The sequence below is a fragment of the Hydractinia symbiolongicarpus genome, chromosome 10, assembly GCF_029227915.1.
Source record: "Hydractinia symbiolongicarpus strain clone_291-10 chromosome 10, HSymV2.1, whole genome shotgun sequence".
Lineage (NCBI taxonomy): Eukaryota > Metazoa > Cnidaria > Hydrozoa > Anthoathecata > Hydractiniidae > Hydractinia > Hydractinia symbiolongicarpus.
Window position 1 is genome coordinate 23,653,790 of NC_079884.1, and position 22,475 is coordinate 23,676,264.

Genomic DNA, 22,475 nt, shown 5'->3' on the forward strand with positions numbered 1-22,475 from the left:
TTTTAATTCTGAACTGTAAAAAGCTTCTATGTCTTCTCTGATTGGCTGGAATACTGCTTAAAAATCTTGTCTGATTGGTAACGAACATAAATATTTACGGTTTAATTATTTTTTTATTCGCAAAGCCATTGTCATGGAAGTCAGTGCACTCCACCACTGAGGAAGTTTATTTCATCTGTGACTTCAGAAAAATTGGTAGATTATAGGACATTATAAACGGAATTCCGTTGGGTCTAAATCTGAAATTGAATAAAAATCTACCGAGTATATCGAATACAATAATTTATGCTCGCTTTAGTGACAAAATTACTTATCGTAATTTTTTAATAAAAATATCGCTATATTTTTCAGTTGTCGTATATTTTACTAGCCCGAAAGCTTGTAAAATATCTAAACGTGAACATAAACTCCAGAAAATATTTCCAAAATCCTTCTTGGCAGTGTGCGATATGTTGGTCCTCGTGTAATACATTTTACTCCATTGTCATGCTTTCTCCAAGGAAATAATGAAATCATCAGCCATCAGAATTCAAAATACTTCGGAGTCACTTACCATACATTCAGTTCACGTTGTTTAAAAATTGTTCGTTTGAAAAGCACATGAAGTATGCAAAAAATAGAAATATATAACAAAATAAAATTAACAAAAAAATTATTCAATGCATTAATACTACAAAATGTTATGTTCTATCAAATATGTATAATGTTGATTATATATATTTCATAATAAACTAGTTACAAGTCCTGAAGTCTATTTTCTAAATATACATCACTAAATTAAATTTCTCTATATAATCTTTCCACCAGCCCTATACAAGCAATTAACTTTTACTTCATTCACGAGTTTAGTTTTTAAACTTATGGTAAGACTTGCCTTAACTGAAAAAGCCTCGACATTGCAAACTTCAAAGTAAAGAGAGAAAAATAATTCAACAGGGACCAAAAGAAACAGTACATGGTGCGTGTTTGGAAAAATGTCGAGTTGAGAAAAGTTCAATTTAAAATCGTAGTTAGTTTTATTTTACAAATGTCTTCTGCTAAAGGAAAAATTCAAAATTCGATTAGTTCTCTTGCGAATTGTATTTCTTAAGACATTTTGTTGATGATCATGGTTTTGCCAATAAAGTTATCTGCGAAATAATGCAGAACTGATACTCCATCCGCGCAAATTATGTGTGCCAACTCTAAGTTCAGGCAAGCTGTTCAAATATTTTATACAACACCATACAGCATATTTGAATGGTTTGAAAAACTCTTCCAGCATTGCATTTCAAATGTTATACACAACTTAGAAGGGTTATAAACAACAAAATGCAGACAGGCGAATGGCTGCTGAAAAATTTATTTTCCTCTACTTGACAATATAGTAATTATAGCATAAAACAAGAGGGAAAACACGATCCCAAGTAAAAAGACGAGAACAATGATGAGCAAATATAATTCAAAAATTACATATTGAGGACACTGCAAGCTTCAAAGAAATGCTACGAATGGATTATGACATTTAATTGAATTTGTTAACTGTCTTTAAACCCACAAAAAAAGTTCTGAATTTCACGAAATAAATGACGAACATTTTTCCAGTAAAACTGAAACAAAACTGCTGGTAGATTATAGGAAATGTAAAGACGAAATTCCGTTAGTGAGATTTATGAAGTTTCACCAGTCTAGTCGAACAATAGACCTGTTAAGTTTAATCACAATGAGCTAGACAAGTAAAATTGAACATTCTTAACTTAATTTAAATTAGTGTTTTAAAAAAAGAGAGAAAAATTATACTATTAACAACATATATAAGAATTGTAAATAAACAAAGATAATTAAAAACTATAAATTTGTACGCAGGTAAAAATATTGCAACACTACACGCTGTTACAGTAAGAAGCAATCACATCTTTAATTTTCACTTTTAGCATATTGTTACAAACGCATACTTGAAAACCATTAAAGGATTTTGATTTATGCTTTGATTTAGCTTCCATCACTAGTACTTCTTGCTCGAAACTTCACAGCGTCATCCGAATCATACCCGCATCTAAACTCCGTATCTTCTTCCTCCTCATCATCGGATACTTGACGAGATAATGAAGGAGATCCAGGAGCTGATGGTGGTCGGGGAAATTTTAAATTCTATGAAAAACATTTAAATGATTACATAAGATAACAGCTTATTTTTAAACAATTTTTGTGATCAATTATTTTTTTATCCTCCATTTAATTCAGCTATTAGGTTTCTTTGTTGCACATCAATTCGATATTTTCAACGTCAAAACAAATTTAATATGGAATAATTTTGGTCCTAAATTGCATTTTATTAAATAAATGCTGAAATAAAAACTAACAAATACATGGCTAGACTTAGAAAAAACAACAATATCTCTTAAAGTTTAGTGACTTTGGCATAAGAAAAAGGGAACCATTATGTGGTACAATGTTACGCTGTTAAAAACCAGATAATTTCCGTTGTTTCTATCATTTTTTTTATTTCTAGACAAGAGCAAATCATCCACAAAGAAAGTTTGCTAAGTACATTGCTATAAAAATAAAAAAGAGACCACGTGTCATCTTTTTCGATCTAAGAACGAGTCAAAATATTATATTAACACGATTTACCAATTGTTCCTTCCTGAGACGAAGCCTTGGTGTTCGTACCGGATGCGTCTTTCGAATTGCCAATACACGAGCATGCTGGTAGTACTAAAAATGCGACAATGTTAGCAAAATATGCAGGGTTGCTAGAACAAAAAAATGAGACCATGTTAGCGAGATATGCAGGTTGCTAACACGGAAAAAAATGTTAGCAAAATACACGTTAATAGAACGAAGAAAAATGTTAGCAAAATACACGTTACTAGGACGAAGAAAAATGCGACCGTGTTAGCAAGATTTGCAGGGTTACTAGAACGAAGAAAAAAGTGACAATACGTTTGTGAAATACAGAGTGTTATTAGAACGAAGAAAAACGCGACCATGTTAGCAAGATTTGCAGGGTTACTAGAACGAAGAAAAAAGCGACAATACGTTTGTGAAATATACCATGTTAATAGAATGAAGAAAAAAGCGACAATACGTTTGTGAAATATACCATGTTAATAGAATGAAGAAAAATGCGATATGTTTGTGAAATACAGCATGTTAATAGAATGAAAAAAAATGCGATAAATGTTTGTGAAATATACCATGTTAATAGAATGAAGAAAAATGCGATAATATGTTTGTGAAATATACCATGTTAATAAAATGAAGAAAAATGCGACAATACGTTTGTGAAATATACCATGTTAATAGAATGAAGAAAAATGCGATAAATGTTTGTGAAATATACCATGTTAATAGAATGAAGAAAAATGCGACAATACGTTTGTGAAATATACCATGTTAATAGAATGAAGAAAAATGCGATAAATGTTTGTGAAATATACCATGTTAATAGAATGAAGAAAAATGCGATAATATGTTTGTGAAATATACCATGTTAATAGAATGAAGAAAAATGCGATAATACGTTTGTGAAATATACTATGTTAATAGAATGAAGAAAAATGCGACAATGCGTTTGTGAAATATACCATGTTAATAGAATGAAGAAAAATGCGATAAATGTTTGTGAAATATACCATGTTAATAGAATGAAGAAAAATGCGATAAATGTTTGTGAAATATACCATGTTAATAGAATGAAGAAAAATGCGATAAATGTTTGTGAAATATACCATGTTAATAGAATGAAGAAAAATGCGATAAATGTTTGTGAAATATACCATGTTAATAGAATGAAGAAAAATGCGATAATATGTTTGTGAAATATACCATGTTAATAGAATGAAGAAAAATGCGATATGTTTGTGAAATACAGCATGTTAATAGAATGAAGAAAAATGCGATAAATGTTTGTGAAATATACCATGTTAATAGAATGAAGAAAAATGCGATAATACGTTTGTGAAATATACCATGTTAATAGAATGAAGAAAAATGCGATAATATGTTTGTGAAATATACCATGTTAATAGAATGAAGAAAAATGCGATAATACGTTTGTGAAATATACTATGTTAATAGAATGAAGAAAAATGCGACAATGCGTTTGTGAAATATACCATGTTAATAGAATGAAGAAAAATGCGATAAATGTTTGTGAAATATACCATGTTAATAGAATGAAGAAAAATGCGATAAATGTTTGTGAAATATACCATGTTAATAGAATGAAGAAAAATGCGATAAATGTTTGTGAAATATACCATGTTAATAGAATGAAGAAAAATGCGATAAATGTTTGTGAAATATACCATGTTAATAGAATGAAGAAAAATGCGATAATATGTTTGTGAAATATAACATGTTAATAGAATGAAGAAAAATGCGATATGTTTGTGAAATACAGCATGTTAATAGAATGAAGAAAAATGCGATAAATGTTTGTGAAATATACCATGTTAATAGAATGAAGAAAAATGCGATAATACGTTTGTGAAATATACTATGTTAATAGAATGAAGAAAAATGCGACAATGCGTTTGTGAAATATACCATGTTAATAGAATGAAGAAAAATGCGATAAATGTTGGTGAAATATACCATGTTAATAGAATGAAGAAAAATGCGACAATGCGTTTGTGAAATATACCATGTTAATAGAATGAAGAAAAATGCGATAAATGTTTGTGAAATATACCATGTTAATAGAATGAAGAAAAATGCGATAAATGTTTGTGAAATATACCATGTTAATAGAATGAAGAAAAATGCGATAAATGTTTGTGAAATATACCATGTTAATAGAATGAAGAAAAATGCGATAAATGTTTGTGAAATATACCATGTTAATAGAATGAAGAAAAATGCGATAAATGTTTGTGATATATACTATGTTAATAGAATGAAGAAAAATGCGACAATGCGTTTGTGAAATATACCATGTTAATAGAATGAAGAAAAATGCGATAATATGTTTGTGAAATATACCATGTTAATAGAATGAAGAAAAATGCGATAATATGTTTGTGAAATATACCATGTTAATAGAATGAAGAAAAATGCGATAAATGTTTGTGAAATATACCATGTTAATAGAATGAAAAAAAATGCGATAAATGTTTGTGAAATATACCTTGTTAATAGAATGAAGAAAAATGCGATAATATGTTTGTGAAATATACCATGTTAATAGAATGAAGAAAAATGCGATAAATGTTTGTGAAATATACCATGTTAATAGAATGAAGAAAAATGCGATAATATGTTGGTGAAATATACCATGTTAACAGAACGAGAAGATCTTTAATTAGTAAGATAAGAATAAAAAAATAAAATAGCCCTTACTATTCCCAAACTTTTCCAGTCCAGAAGCTCACTTAATCGTTCCGTTCGGTTCCGTAAAATTATCCTCTGTCTGCGAGATAATTGACAAAAATCGTACATATGCTAAAACGAGAAGTACTGAAATAATTTGTTTTTATTCTTGACGTCATAACCATACACAAAGGAAAACATACATCAGACATCTGCTGAATAGATTCCGCTCCTGATTTGAATCTTCTATCAATGACATATATGCCGTAGAATTCTGGATAATCTATGTGCTCTCCCATAAATCGTCCAAAGCCTGACAGGTTTGTGGAAATATTCGGTACACCCATCACGGTGCATTCCGCTAAAGTATTAGAAAATTTTTTAGCACATCTAAATTCAGCACAACGCTAATGAGTAAAGATATAAAACTTACCAGGTGTGTATCCCCAGGGTTCATAATAAGACGGGAAAACACCCAAATGACAACCACGTACAAATTCTTCGTAATCAATGGGAAATAAGGGGTTAGTTTTGGAAAGAAATTCTGGAAAGAATATGACCTAAATGAGAAACACACACGATTAATAAAAACATTCTAAATCAATAAGACTTAAATGAAAAAAAAAAGGCGGTTGATAGATGAAATTTATGTTATCACAAGCTTAATGGGAAAGCTTGTCATACCTTTACTCTGTCTGTCTTAAGGTTAAACAATTGAATGCGACGGATGTTACTTAGTATTGGATCAAGGTGGTCATCTATCATATTGTGTGTTACAATTGGTGCCATTCTATTGTTCTAAATAAATCATATATTTTAAATTTAGTATCGTGAAAAAATATGGGGATTTAAAAAAATTTACTAAAATTTTTATAACCTGTGTGGCAAGTAGACATCTTTTTAACGAAGTTAAATCTCTGGGTTGTAGAAGTTCTGATGCATCTGGTAATCTTCCACTGAAATTGAATTATGTATGTCCAAAAAATATGAAATACCTCAATGCTAAAATTTTTGTTTTAGGCAGGGGCACACATTTTGTGAACCACAAGCAATAAAGTTAATTTGTGAAATTTAGATGTGCGAAAATTAATCAAGTGATTCTTTTGAAAAAAAATAATTTTTAAGAAGTTGAGAAAAAACTTCAATATATAGCAAAAATAAATTTCGCGAATTTAATGACACTTTTTCTCGACTTATACCGGGTTTTCAGGGGATTTTACGTCAGAAAATTTAAACTAAAGACTGCTGAAGTTGAAATTAACACATTTATTCTTTATAGTGCTAGATAAATCGTAAACAAAAAAATTAGTCTAATTTTTTTTTTTTTACCCTAAAATTGATTTGTGTAAATTTAGCAAATAGCGATCTTCTAACTAATTGTCACAAAATTAACAAAAACGAGCGAAAGTCGTGCACTGTATATGGCTATTATGATGGGATTTTTATCTGGGTTTCATGTTGCTCTAACTGAAAACTGGACAAACAAACAAACACACCTCGTCAATTTTGCGCAAAAATAGTCAAATCAGTGGTCGTCAAAAGAAAACTGGGGCCAGGGGTTTACAATTTTAAAATAAATTGGTTATGTTGTCTCTAAATTTTAAGTTATTGTTCTTACAGTATGCTCACACCTTAATAAAAGTCATAATGCAAAATGTAATTTATCCACATCAACAAAAAGAAGATTTAGGTGGTAGTTTATGAGACTGATCTACCACAACCTTATCATGATTACTTACATGCAAAAGACATGGCATCATGAGAATTATTTTTCATGATAATGTTAAGCTGTAAGCTATTCCACCAAAACTAATGACAAATTACCTCATTGCAATGTCAAAAATCTTTTTGCCGATTTTGTCATGAATCTCACTGACGGTAGATCTACACAGGAGAATTTATAATAAGGATTAAATACCCAGATGAAAACTGTGGTAGACACTGATAGCTAAGAGTTTATTGGTTGTTGAGATATTGGTTGTTTAATTCAGTCCACATTGAAACAACACACATTGACTACAACAATATCAATTTAACCTTACTATAACAGTCAGATTTGAACTATAACACTTAGCGTTCGTGTTAATTATAATTGCAAAGTTAATTTATTATTTTCTTTCCTGGGCATTACCTCAGCTGCTTAACATGAGCTTGACCTTGCAATGCTTCAACATTAAAACTATTCGTCTTAGCAGGAAATATCAAAAATGCAACTACTGTTACATCACTGTTTGATGCCTAAAAATAGATATAAAGATTTTGCCAACATAATAAATAACGCTCTTCTAAACACAGAGAAAATTCAAATGGTTAAATATAAACTATTTGTATACACGTTGCCTATTTTTACCTTTAATAAGTAATTCAATCTTGCTAAGGATTCCAGAAACATATCAGCTCCTTTATTTTGAAATTCGTATCTAAATGTTATTTTTTTTTTATGCAACCAAGCAAAACAGGAACGTTGAGATGAACTATCAAATTAAATATCTTACAGGATAAATAATCTTATTTTCTGGAATTCGAATCACAACGAAATTAAATAACAAAGTGCAAGCACTTGACTAGTTCTCAGATTTAGAAATAAAAGTCCTGCTTCTTGAATAATATGATCACTAACTGAAACAAACAATGGATAGGATAGTGATTCTATTCCAAGGATAAAATTAAAAAATTGGGATCAAGTGCTACACACTTAGTTCAGATTAAATTTTAAGCGGAAATATATATTCTTCTTTGTAACAGTCTACTATGTGAAAAGCAAAACCTGACTTAAATATACCAAATTAGTCGTTGTAACCTTTTTTGAGGTGGACCAGGCTAAATTCACCTTTCGCTTGCTTATTAAATCCAAATTGTATGACGACAACACAAAGAAAAGTTTAAAGGCTTGTCCTTAAGCAGAATATGAAATAACAAACTGCAGTAGTTTTCGTGGTGTTTTGAACTTAATGTTGCAAATCCCAAAAATATCAGTTTTAAATAAAAATCAGATCGTATGAGCTTCTGCAATAAAATATTTCTTTTACCGTTGCAAATTAATGACTAATTTTCGTGTCTGTTATAAAAACTAATTTTGTCTTTACTTGCTTTAAGAATAGCATGAGTTTGTAAAAGTTCAATTTTTTTTTGTAACGTAAAATATACTTGGGTTAGTTAGTCGACACGGAAAAAAGAAGAAGCCGATATCAATAAATCTTTCGCAATATCACACTATCGGAAAAGTAAGCATGAAATTTTAGAGCACATTTCCTGCCTATTTAAAAAAACGAACAAGCAAGCATAAAATGTTACCTGCCAGCAGTAAAAAAGTATAGGGTCTTGTCCAGATCAAAATCTAAAGTCCTAAAAAGAAATTAATAACACACCTTATACAAGTAGACTAAAATATTAAGTGCTTTTAACAAACTTTAACAATGTCTTAAGGCAGATTTCCTTTCAAAGTATTTCCTTGCTTCGCGTATTTTTAGGCTCTGCATTCCGTCGTAAAAATTCCTACTGTTTTGTTTTGCGCGGACATTAATATTTGAACACGTTTGCTGCAGATCCACCGTGTTTTGAGGGAAAAAATATTTTTATTTTGTTAAAAAAAATAACGTATTTAGCTATCTACTTAGATGCACGTATTTTAAAAAAATATTCTTAGCGCCTTTTTTTAAAAAGGTAACAAATCCTTCGTGGTTTGCATTGAAGTTTTGTTTAAATTTTTTAGAATTGTAATACAAGAGCATTTTTACAATCGCACAAGTAGGGTCTCTTCTACGATCGATGATCGATCGTACACTGTAGAATGATGCAATCGCCTGTTTGAATAACAACAGCGCATGCTCAAAGTGATCTATTGAAAAGTGATCTTAAAAATGTGCGCGAGTGTTAAAATAGTTTGAATGGAAACTTTCTTCGCTAAAGTAAGTATGAAAGAGCTGCTTAGATTGGCATATTATTTCAATTATACCATTATACCCATGGCTTTATTTTTATTGATGTAGAAGCGAAATCTGTAGCGGATAGATTTTTTAATGATTAGTTTTTAATAACAAGTTCCTAATTATTTGTTTCTTCTTTATTTGCACAAATAACCTCAGACAACAGATATGCAAAACTTATTGTCTCTGATAAACTTTTATAATTTTTTTTTGTTTACTGTGCCAATTTTTTTTAAAGAAGGAACTGACAAAGATTTTAAATTGAATAATTTTATATGTCTGTTGGTAACACAACACAACACAAACACATTTAATATAGATAAAGCCACATGCTTTAATACCATTATTGGCTTACATTGATAACAGTTTATTTTTTAAATTGACGGTAGCCACCCTGTATAAATATGTTTTGAATAAATAAATAAATAAATAAATAAATAAATAAATAAATAAATAAATAAATAAATAAATAAATAAATAAATAAATAAATAAATAAATAAATAAATAAATAAATAAATAAATAAATAAATAAATAAATAAATAAATAAATAAATAAATAAATAAATAAATAAATAAATAAATAAATAAATAAATAAATAAATAAATAAATAAATAAATAAATAAATAAATAAATAAAAATGTATAAAAGGGATTTACACTTACCCATAGAAATGCCCTCTTATGAATTCTTGAATTTTTCCTTTTGATAAGGCATGCAGGTTTTGAAATTCGTGCAACGCCCTACAAAAAAAATAATAATAACATACGGAACGAACAAACAAACCATAACGAAAGAAACAAGGAATATTAGAAAAAAAGTTATTTATTATGAAGAAATATAACATACGTGTATTTGATTACATTAAGTCCATTAGGTGTGACAATATCTAAAATAAACATTTTACACCAACTGACTTTATGACATAACATAACAATTTTTTTATATATACAAAATCAGGAAAAAAGGCATTGAATAACAAATACATATATTAACTTAATTAAAAGGCTCAACACTTCTAATATCCAGCACTCTCCTAATTCTTCTCTCTGCAAGAGACATTTAAAATTTTGCAGATGTCCCTTGCAGTGAACATAGCAAATTTTACCGTAAAAAAACAAGGTCTGTAAAATTTTGAAGAAATCAACATGGAAGCACATTAGTAATACGATTGGGTAAATTCTAGCATTAAAATCTGTGAAAATGCATGGTTTTTTTGAATTGACAACAAAAGCTATGTGTTTCTGGCACTTTAAGAGGATTACTTAATGCTGGATTAAATCTTGCTCGATTATCTTGCAAGGCGTATTTTTGTAAATTTGGCCAATATTCGCAAAAAAGCTCCCTAGATGTATTGAGACCTATTTTGCAAAAATAAATTCTGAAAAATAAAAACAAAATAAAAAAAATATTTATTTATTTCATGTGGCAGTTTTTTCCTGCTTATTTGCAAAATTATAAAATCACGTAATGTTTTGTTTAATGTCGGATTAGAAAATATAAATTTTGCAAATACATCGGCAACCATTATTCAGGAAGATATGTCTTAAATATTTTTTTATTTATTCGTATAAAAATAAATAACAATAAAATTTATGTAGCATAAATAAATCCTTTAAGGCACACATTTTAAACAGGAATAAATAATTGTTACTACAGAGAAAATTGTAGGTATAGCCTAATAGTTTTCTACTACAGCTGCATGAAGTAGCATAGATGATTCAAGATGCAAGTATCAAAACAGCATCATAAATAAAGGTCTTAATAATGCAAATTACACATAATAGCTGGAAGTATAACCCAAAAAGCTAAACCTGGTCGTCTTTTCAGTAAGTGTTCTGCTTCATCTGCTGTAATTTGTGAGACAGTGGTAAAAACATGAGATAGCGTAGCTGCACATCTTTCAAGACAGTATCTGTGATAAATTTGTCTGTCTCCTGCTTCCTAAACCAATATCAGTGTTGTTTTTTAATCTTGAGACGTTCACAATAACATGATACAAGCAGATACATGATTTTTCAAAAGTCGGTCTCAAATATTTTTTTTTTTTAAATTCCAACACTTCGAATGCAAACATCAAAGAAGATGCAGCAACAACAAAATCACAACACGCAGCTAAAAAATAACTAAAAAAGAAGTCACCACCCATGAACTGTTGCCTTGATGATTCAGGCTTTAGTGGCATTGTTTAGAAACATGAAGTTAAATGAAGTTTTAGAAACTAACCTTATCCAAGTCGAACTAAAAATAAAATAAAGTAATACTAAGTCGAATGTAGTAGCACATTTTATTAAAGAGGGTTTCTCAGAACATGGTAAAGAGTGTCTATAATATTGCGTCCAAAAGTAATTATGTCCAGTTTGTGCTACATTTAAAAACGAACATTCAAGACAAGAAAGTAATAACGCTACATACACTATCCATATTGTTATAAAAATCTATGCTTCCAGCACAAAGAAAACGTCCAAGAAGTGTTGCATGCGTTGTGAAAATTGTGGAGATATCATGATGACGTGTCCGACTAAAAATAAGACCAACACCAGCCATCCATTCGTGGAATTGAGCAAGGATTAATGGCTCACTGCCCACAATATGTCGAAACTAAAATGAAACAACTGATAGCTTTAAGGGATGTTATAAAGGGACAAGTGCTACTAAGAAGTACAAGACGATTAAACCAAAAACATTTTCAAAGCTTCTTATTTCCCTTAGTTCCAAGAAAACAGTAGGGATGCTTGCACCGGTATATACAACTTACATAAACTAAATAATTTCCCTCGGTTCTTTTCAAAGTACGTTTATAAATATTAAATTTTTTTTAATTTATAGCTTTATAGCATCCTGGTGAAATTAAACAAATTTTCTACTTTTGCCATCCTACATAATTCTGTTTGGACACAACTTAAAAAGCTGATATCAATTTGCTGTTTAATAGGATGTATTTTTTTTTACGGTTGTCTTTTTAAAAGTTAATTTATATTCAATTATAACAGACTCCATATTCTTGTATATGTGACAATTATAAAACGCAGTTCAAAATCAAGCTCGTAAAACATTTTAAGCTAAAGTTACATTCTATTTGACACATTTTTAATTGCTATTAAATCATGCCTTTCTATTCGAAAATGAAAATACATGTACAGCTTGAATATATGCTTATTTTTATTTTTAACATAAGAAATTCATACAAAAAACACGGCTTTAGAAAAGCCATCATACAAAACAGAAAGTTCTGTTTTAGGGGTATAGAAAACGACAGAATGATCAATACTATATGCACTTATCCTGTAAACTATTCTGTCCAAAAAATGTCTCTGTATTTATAACATTAGAAAACACACCTGGCATTTAATCAAAGGAAAAACGGAGTACATGTGTCTTTCAATGTAATATGTTTTCATATGTTGAACTTTATCTAAATTATTTGTGTTTTACTCTGGAACAACTGGATGTCAAATTTAATTTAAAATTCAGTCACTGCACTTTAAAGTATTTTTTTTAATTAATTCGAACACATAGGCTGACGCCCCATTATTTAAAAAATCAATCCAGAAATTTTGTAGTTACTAAAGCCAAGCAAATCTAAGTTTAGAACCAGCAGGAAAAGAAATAACTAGAAAGCAAAACATACCATGATAATGTACATACAAAATGTGATTTTAAGGTTTTATGTAATTGTTTTAGATATTGTTCTTTATTGATCATACTAAACAAACACACACAAACCTTTCCAAGAAACCATGCTACAATTGATCCAAATATCAATATATTTAAGCATTCCGAATCGTGGTCGGGTATACCAATGTGACACGCTTCCCATAAATCTTTTCTCCATGAAGCTAAATGGTGGCGAGCAGATTCTATGTCAAATAAAATAACCTAAAAAAATAATGAATTTATTCTTTAGGGGATACACATTAAATATTACAGCATCCTTCTTATACACAGAACAAAATGTTTCATAGTTTATAAGATGAACATAATAAAGTTCAAAAAAACATGTGACCTACATAAATGGTTGTCAATGGTAAATTGCTTTAAAAAAATTTTTCTCCACAAAAAAAACCTGTCACTGACCAAGAACAATAACAAAAAAGATAATTGTACAAAACCAATAAGTTATTGGATGTTTGCATTTAATTATGTTATACATATTACTACTCATTAACTAGCTATTAATATCAAAACACAAAAAGGGGGTTTACCTTTGGGCTTCCATCAATAAGCCATCTTCCATATACCACCTAAGAAAAAAATCAAATGTTCTATACACTAGGGTAGAAGTAAAAGAGGTCTTGATGAACAACCTATAGGAATTGATGGAAAATTTGTGTATTAGATCTCGAGATTTAGATGTTTGGCATACTTTTATTCCATCCTCTCTCATTGAAGTGATAGTGTTTCGAATAACTTCATATTCCGGCTCAATAATTTCAACCTCTATAAATAAAAAAATGTAACTTTAAAGCATACTAGATTAAACCTTCAAATGTATTTAGGATTTAGCTCCCATTAACTTTTAGAATTATATACAAAATAAAAAAAGGGACAAAAGAAATAGAAAGAGCTGTATACTAGGCGACAAGATGTGGTTATGTAAACCGTGAATAAGTGAAGTGTCAAAGTGTTGCACAAAAGCAAAGTGTGGTGAAAAAAGCACACTATAGATATTTTTTTAACCAGCTATTTGCATAGCTTTTTTACCTTATTTAGGTTGGGGTGAAAAATAGCCTTTTTTACATTTAGCCATGTGGCTAATTGAAGATGTCTGCAACCGTCATTATAGTTAACTCGCCTGCAACCATTTTCTTAATTTTTACTTTTAATGTATGCATTCTTCAACAAAATAAAAATAAAAATGCATATGCAACGAATGACGTGTTGTCATGTACATTTCTAGAACACATCAGCTAGATAACAAGGAAAATTAAAAAGTCATTAGACAAATAAATGTCTGTTGATAAGTGAACTAGTGTTGTTTTTAATCAGGGATTGTCTAACAGTCAAAACAAAAAAGCTAGCTAACACACTGATAATGTGAAATCAGATTCACTGTTCCTGCAGCTATCATAGGTCACCAAAATGAATCATAGGTCACCAAAATGAACATAATATGAACATAGTTTATTACAGTTGTTTTACATCATTACATTACATAAGATAAAAAAATAATCTTTCAAATATAGATGGATACACACCCTCAGACAACAAAATATGCACCTTATAGGGTTGGCAAAAAGCAAAAAAAAAAAATGGATATGCATATTTTATACCCTTTTGGCATAAAGTGTACTTGGGCATAAATTATAGGTAATAATATATATACCTTAAGAATTTTTTTGTCTGGATTAATTTTCAGCTGGAATATCCCATTAGCATTACTAACATACCTGTTTGACACTGCCTGTGATTATAAGGACCAATTAAAAAATAATCATCACCAAGCTCATCGACAGTCACACCTGCTTTTGTTCGAATGACAGTGTAGATTCCACCAACTAAATAACAATTAAAAAAAGTTAGAACACATTTTAAAAGTAAATATAAAATAAAGAAGACCACAATCAGCACTCTGTATAACATTTTAAAGAAATAATTTAACTTTCGTCTTAATATAAGCTTTTAAGCAGTTGTCGTGAAATGTGCTATGATGTTATGTGTTCAGTAGATGTATGGTTTAAATAACAATAAAAAAAGCAACCACAAAAGTACCTTTGTTTACAACTTCCCATGCAATTTCAAAAACAAAACCAAAATCTGCATGACCCGTTTCTGGCATAACGATTTTTTGTTTTCTGTAAATAAATTAATAATGTATATTATAAATACACAAAAAAGAAAAGTTTATCCATCTTGTATAATAATTCTCTGTGTGCCTAACAGGCAAAAAGGATGTGCTCATTTTTCTATTACTAGCCAAAATGAATCGCTGACAAAAAGGATTATAAGCGGACACAGTCTTTGTAATTCTAGATGGCATTCGACGATATATTTTTAAAACATATATGCTTGCCTCAGCAATTATTTGCTATAATAAAAGTGCACATTAAATCCTCTTAGCGAAAATCTGTAACCATATTTTTTACGATCCAACTAATCATTAAAAACAGTTAGCATCACTTGTATGGCAGAAAATGCTGTTATTTTAGCGTTAAGCTTTAATATTTATTTATACATTCTACTATGCTTTCTTAATGCATATTTTATATTTTTTGTTTATATTAATATAATACTTTTCTCCAGTAAAAAAAGTTTTTAATTTAGGGGTAGCTAAAACAAAAACTTCACACACAAAAGAAAAGATTGTGCTAGATTGTAACACTACTTTAAGAAGAAGGCGTTAGGTAGAATGAGAGTGCAATGTGTGGAAAGAAATGTGTGGATCTGATGAAAGTAGTGAGTTTGCCAACATGTTTTTTTAAGTTAAAAAATAACAGTCGCAAAAAGTTTGCCAACACGAGTGACAAATTTGTTGTAGTGTTTTAATAAGTGTGGTATATAATTATGACGACATTTATTTGGTGACGCTTAAAATGCAAAATTACAAGGGCTGCAGTTCATATTAATGTTCTATTAATGCTTCTTAAAAGGTCTTATCATGGAAGTTAAGCAAACGGCCTGGGAGGAAGTAGGCAGACTTAGATTAAAAACTGTTTACGTAACATTTTTGTATATATCTAAAAGTTCTTAGGACTAAACAAGCAGCATTAATGGTTTGCGACTTATTGGAAAAATATCATAAGAAAAGAAGCCCTAATCATGCAGTAACTACGGTCTTTTTACTGTAGCGTAGAATGTATGAAAGCAGTTTTTTTTAAAATGCTTTAAACTTGCCTCAGAAATTCTTTTCTATTGATTTTTTTAATCCGTATGTGTGACGGTTTTGGGGAAAACAGTAACAACCTATAATATCGGTAATTATTTTATTGGTAGTATTGATAATAAAACAAAAGAAATAACGGTAGCATTGATATAACAAATTTTAAGTACCGTTACATTTTTAGCAAGCAACGGTAGTGCTAATAATATTATCGATGCTTCTCTTATGATTGTATTGATATTACCAATACCAATCTATTATTGATACCAAAAGTATTGGTAATTATTACCATTATTACCGATACCAATTTATTACTAAAGTGCTAATGATAGTGGCCGTAGACTTAATATGGTTACCAAGAAGATTAATGTTATTGAAATGTCTATAACAAAACTTGCAGTTGCTTCCAAAATTCTTATCGCTTGAATTTTTAAATAACGGGAAAAGGTTAATAACATGCGCAGGCGAAATGGTGAGCGTGAAACAGCTATATGAATCATTCACACATAATCTGTTTAGATGATAAAATGATAATTATGTAAAGTTATAGGTGGTGTTAATAATATTAATATTGGTAAAAGAGTATCGATAATTGGTATTGTTATTATGGGTGGTATTGATAATATGGTATTGGTAACCGGTATTCATAATACAGTATTGGTAATGGGAATTGTATCGGGAATATTGGTAAATGAAAAAGAGGTATCGATACTAAACTAGAAAGTTATCAATATGTTGTATCAATAATTTTATGGGTAGAAGCAATACAGTATTATTACTGATATTATTAGGTCGTTACCGTTTTCCCCACAACTGTCACATATATATTAGATCTAGAGTTTAGAATTGCTAGGGTTTTTTATATATATATAACAATTCCTGGGGACAAGGTTGAACAGGATACAGACTTATTTCTGTATCATACTGATATGAGTAATTATACTCCAGTATTGCAGGTTAAAGATCAGTTGTGTATCACTTAACAATTTTTTTAAAACAAAAAGCATTCATACAGAGATCAATGTTTACATTGTTGCAACAGCATATAAATGGTTTTCGATATGGAAGTCATAGCTCTAGGCATTAGTTTAACCAGTGGAATAAACCTTTTCTCTTTAGTTTAGTTGCTTATTATACCAGTGGCCTTTAAAAACCGTGCACATGGGTGATAGGGTGGGAGATAAGTGTATAGCAAGGTTGTAACCTCACCGAAGGCTTAAAAGTTGTTAAAATGGGCTCAAATTGTGTCAAAAAATTACCCAAAATTTAAAGTAGCCAAATAAGCTAAAGTTTGATACTGTTAGATCATCAAAACACTGAGAAACCTATATCTAAAAATGTTCCTGTTCAAAGTTAACAGGGTTTAAAGTTGATTTGGGACCCACTGTTTACTGTTATTTTTTGATGGTGACAAATAGGAAAGACTTTAATATCGTTGAATAGAGCATCAAAATTGGATATAAAAACACTCAGAAACCTATGTCTGAAATACACACACCTATTCAAAGTTATCAGGGTGTAATGTCGTATTGGTTCAAAGTGGACCTGGTACCAAGAATTTACATGTAATTGCAATTGTACATGATATAAGAAAGAATATCAGGTGATACAGGCATGGCCGTGAGTAAAATGACTGGCGTGTGGTAGGTCACAATTCTAAAGTTGCATGGCGTGGAATAAACATCGCACGTCTGAGTTTTATTTAGGGGTGCGATGAAAAATAGTAGGCATGCAATTCCTAAAAAACTTCCTAGGAAGAGTATAATTAAAAACGAGCTAATACATTCAATGAACCACCTGAGATAATTACAAAAAAATAAACAACAAGCCGGGTGCAAGTTTTACGGCTTTAAAACCAGTCACAAATGATTTCTGTCGCGGAGGCCACAGTAACGGGGATTTTGCTGGTCAGGCAAATCATTTATTCTGCAATTTATGAATGTTAAAAATTATATGATACAATGGGGTTTGCTTCGACGAGCCAACATTATTTCTTTCATGTGACATGCATAACCTGAAAATACTACAAATTCAAAGTCTTGATTTAAGTTGATTTTCTATTTTGTGCATTGCTCTCCACACAAATCCTGAGGTTCAAAAAAGTTCAAAAAAAGTTCAAAAAATTGAATAGCGGCTAAAAATAACAAAGCTAACCATGGATCACGAAAATATAACTTATAAAATAATATTTCGTTATTGTCAAAGATTCTTTTGTTATATTATATACTTATTATTCAAAATCCTGGCAATTATACTTTCCTAAAGAACGCAATGATCACACACCCCAGGAGTAATAGTCATTTTTGTTCTATTGTAAAGAAGTTAACCAACAAAAGCCTATTAGCAAAATAAATATTAAAAAAGTAAATTCAGAGTACCAAGTTCTGAAAACAAAATCTCTCAGCTAGCCAAACTAAAGATTTTTATTTTGAAGATTTGATGTGTGAAAACAAACTGGATAATCAAGTTAAATAATGTCCAGTTGTAGCACATTTAAAGCAAAAGTAACAGACCAGTGTTTGCAAGCGAGAAATATGAATGTACCAATGATTATGGACACTGAAAATGTATATATGTCTATAATTTAAACAATAAAACCTGTTGATAAGGTAGGTTATAATCCGACTACCATGATCAATGAGCAAGCAGGGGATGTCAGGCTTTCTACATCTACTTTCTACATAAAACATTTGGACAGATGCGTGTGTGAGGCTTGTGTATCTTATTATTACTTGATATTATTATCACTTGTTATCTTTACGGTGAGGCACACCCTTTTATGAATCCTGATATTATTATTATGTGGTAACGCACACTGTGCCAATACTGGACAGCTTGTGCATTCCATCTTTAGCTCATGATTATGGAAAACACATGTTTTTTGAGGTGCAGAAGACACCATATGTGATTATTGGTTTATAGTGAAGTGCAAGTGTACCTTCATGATTGAAGTGGAAGAGAAATAAATAACCTTCATGCATGAGAATAAATTATTAAATAAGTATATAATTAATAAACTAAATATATAATTAATCAATTAAATAATAAGTGATAGGGAAATGTACAATTAGTTGTGAAATGTACCACGTGAATAGAGGAAATGAGTATGTAATTCATGCATGAAGAGATCTGGGTCATGCCTTGGAAACCATTCACAATATTATGATCCATGAGGACATAAGCTTGTGAGGGGCAACCAAAACGTGCATACTCTTAGGAAATTACCCTCTTTGCCTTGGGCAAGCATTTTGGTGTGATTACCTTGTTATGATTACTCTGCTAGTAATGCATGCATTATCTGTCCTGCCTTACTCAATTATTTTCTCACCCGGCATCTGATCCATTCCCCAAATTTACAAATTGCGTTCCATGCGTATAATGTTGGATACTAAAAATGTGCCATAATACAATATTCTCGATTAATAAGTGTGTTTTTACTGAGTAACCAAGACAATTAATATATATCTATAATTTAAACATTAAAACCTGTCGATAAGGTAGGTTATAATCTGACTACCATGGTCAATTCAAACTACCACCATCTATATGCAGATGATACAATAATTATTTCGTCTCATAAAAACTTGATACCCTTGTCTCCCAGGTCGAGTTAGAACTTTCGCAAGACGACCTCTGGCTGAATAATAACAAAATGACTATTAATACGGACAAAATTGAAACAATCTTTTTCGGCAACCACAGCCAGTTAAAAAAAGTTGAGAACAAAACTATCAACTATATGGGTATTCCTTTGAAGAGGAGCGAAAAAGTTAAATATCTTGGGGTAACATTTGATCAAAAAATGCAATGGGAAAAGCACATTAATGACATAAATAGAAAAATACTAATTAAATATTCTAAAATTAGAACCATTGCATCCTGTTTAAAACCTCACACAAAAAACCTTTTAATTAATGCACTTGTCATGTCATATTTTAACTACTGCTCCTCGGCATGGGCTTGTGCCACCCAAGGTAGATTGGGAAAACTAGAAAAACGATTAAAATGTGTCCGTACCTTTCCTGGGAAAGAGAGGGAATATTCAATGAATAATTTACTCATCAAAAACGATGCCATATTAGTTTTCAAAGCCATGAATCACATTGCTCCTGATTACATGCGCTCAAAATTCCTTTTGACAAAAAACTGTCATAATCATCAAACAAGAGGAGCTTCAAAAAACAGGTTCACACTTCCCTTGGACAACACGGAATTTGGCAAAAAAGCCTTCCCATTTAGAGCTGCAAAAGTGTGGAATAATCTTCCAGACCAAGTGACCTGTGATGGAAGTCTGCTTTCGTTTAAGACTTCCATCTCTAATGTATTTGGCAAATTCTAATGGAGATCACTTTTTAACTTTTTAATTTTTGTTTTTTATTCTTCTTCTTTTCAATCAGTTACTATGTTTGATTGAGCTGAGGCAGTCTAAGGTTTATCATTTTTTGTTTCTTTTTTGTTCTAGTGGCCCCCAGTGGAAACAATCCACTAACTATAGGTTTTTGTGATTTTCTGGGCTAGCTACTTTAAATATTTATTATTATTATTATTATTATTATTATTATTATTATTATTATTATTAGCTAGTAGGTAGATAGGTTGGTATTTTACTTGGCTAGCCCAACAAATATTAAGGCATATACCCTGTCTATTATTTCTAGGAGAGGCAATGGCTTAGATGGAAAGTTCTGGAGTATATCACATGGCTAGGGTAACCCAAGGCTATGGTAACATTCACTTGTCCATATTGAAGGGAAGGGAATCATAAGGATGATAAGGTCGATTTGACATTTTGTGTGACAACAGAGAAATAATAGCTAATGGATGCGTCCAAAGTTGCAAAGGGTAGGAATTTTTGTCTTAAGCTATGGTTTTCCTAAAGAAAAAGGTATTCTTGTATTTTCTTATTTAAAAGATTCCTAGCTAAGGTAGCTAGCAAGCTAAAAGTAGCTATCTAGCTAGCTAAAAGTAGCTTAGATAGCTCTAGCTTCTTTTACTTGCTTAACAGCTACGCAGATTTAGCTTTGCCTGCTCGTAAGCTTAAAAAAACTTCAACATAATAAAAAAAGAAGAAATAAAGCTGCTACAGGAAATAACACAGGCAATTTTAGTTTATTGTGAGAGAAACATGCCAAAAGTTAACTTACCTTAATCTCCTAATATTGCTGTGCAGTACAGCAGCTGGACCTGTCTTGTGCACGCGGAAAAGACGTGCGCAATAAAATGTAAATGTTCTGCCCGGATAATAAACGCTGTCCTGATTAAGTACGGCAGCTTGCCCCGGTTAAGAACAGAGCAGAAAATACATAATCAGGGCAACATAATCAGGACAGGCCGGCTTATTACTCAAAAAATATTATTTGGCACTTATAAAAGGAACATAATCAGGGCAGGCCAGTTTATATACAACAGTCTAATATTATTTCTCACTTATTATAGAACAAACATAATCGGGGCAGGCCGATAGAACAAATATAATCGGGGCCGACCGCTTTTATATCATTCCTCATCACTTCTTGCACTTGCAAATAGCCCTGGTGGCAAAGTTGTTGTTGTTCTCAAATGAAACGAAATTTCGTGGCAAATACTAAATTTTTGGATTCGCAAGTTTAATAACTTTTCACTAAACTTAATTCTCACAAAAAGAATAATTTAGATTCCGTGAAATTTAGTTACTTCAAAGTATATTATGTTAAAATGTACTTACTACACGAGTAGTTTATTCTACGAATTACGTCGAGACTTTTTTCTTTCGTCATGTCTAGTTTTTAGGGGTGTTCTATCTTCCAGAGAATGTTTAATTCACAAAAGTTCGAAGAAAATGCCAATCACAGCCTGCCTGCCCAGCCATTATATCAGCGTTCATAATCCGGTCACCACGACATAACCAGTGCAAAAAAACATAATCGGACCATGCGTACATAATCCGGCTGTCCGGGTTGTAAACAGGCCGTTTTCGCATTTTGGCAGAACATAAACACAACTGGCCGTAAATGATGTGACAATTTTACTATGGAGGTACTCTTCAGGCACTAAAAAATGTACTCAGTCATCTCTGTGTGGGTATAATATGTATAGATTTAAATAGAAAGCATGTTGTTAAAGTATTCCCTTAACTGGTCGTCATCAGTGCCAATAAACAAGTTGGCAGAAATCATTTTATATGTGTCCTAGCGTACCACCATAGTAGGTGACTCCATCATTTTATGTATGACTTTAAGTAAATATCACACTAAATAAATAAACAAAAAACTACACTGCAGGTACGAAAGGGGTGTGTGCGTAAAATTTATGAATATATGCTAAAGCCTTCGTTTGTAAAATAATGTGTATTGAATTAGAATTTCATAACAAGATGAGACAGGCCAATGCCTTATCTTGTTCTGAAATTCAAATTCAATCTTTATTGGTTAGTAGATAGGTAACCAATTGACTAGT

General features: G+C 30.8%; 1 protein-coding gene across 1 annotated transcript; it reads right to left on the reverse strand.

The window, feature by feature from the left end:
- Positions 1 to 635: 635 nt before the first annotated feature.
- LOC130612067 (glycogen [starch] synthase, muscle-like) lies at positions 636 to 21,284 on the reverse strand. The gene is made up of 22 exons (XM_057433357.1): positions 21,185 to 21,284; positions 14,933 to 15,015; positions 14,611 to 14,718; positions 13,587 to 13,660; positions 13,426 to 13,464; positions 12,947 to 13,099; positions 11,636 to 11,821; positions 11,447 to 11,461; positions 11,035 to 11,164; positions 10,070 to 10,109; positions 9,886 to 9,963; positions 8,590 to 8,640; positions 7,646 to 7,715; positions 7,427 to 7,533; positions 7,120 to 7,179; positions 6,173 to 6,251; positions 5,980 to 6,093; positions 5,729 to 5,855; positions 5,499 to 5,656; positions 5,326 to 5,427; positions 2,614 to 2,697; positions 636 to 2,130 (listed from the first exon to the last, which is right to left on the reverse strand). Exons 2-22 carry the CDS (start codon positions 14,997 to 14,999, stop codon positions 1,972 to 1,974), a joined length of 2,001 nt encoding a protein of 666 aa, XP_057289340.1. The 5' UTR covers positions 15,000 to 15,015; positions 21,185 to 21,284; the 3' UTR covers positions 636 to 1,971.
- Positions 21,285 to 22,475: the final 1,191 nt, after the last annotated feature.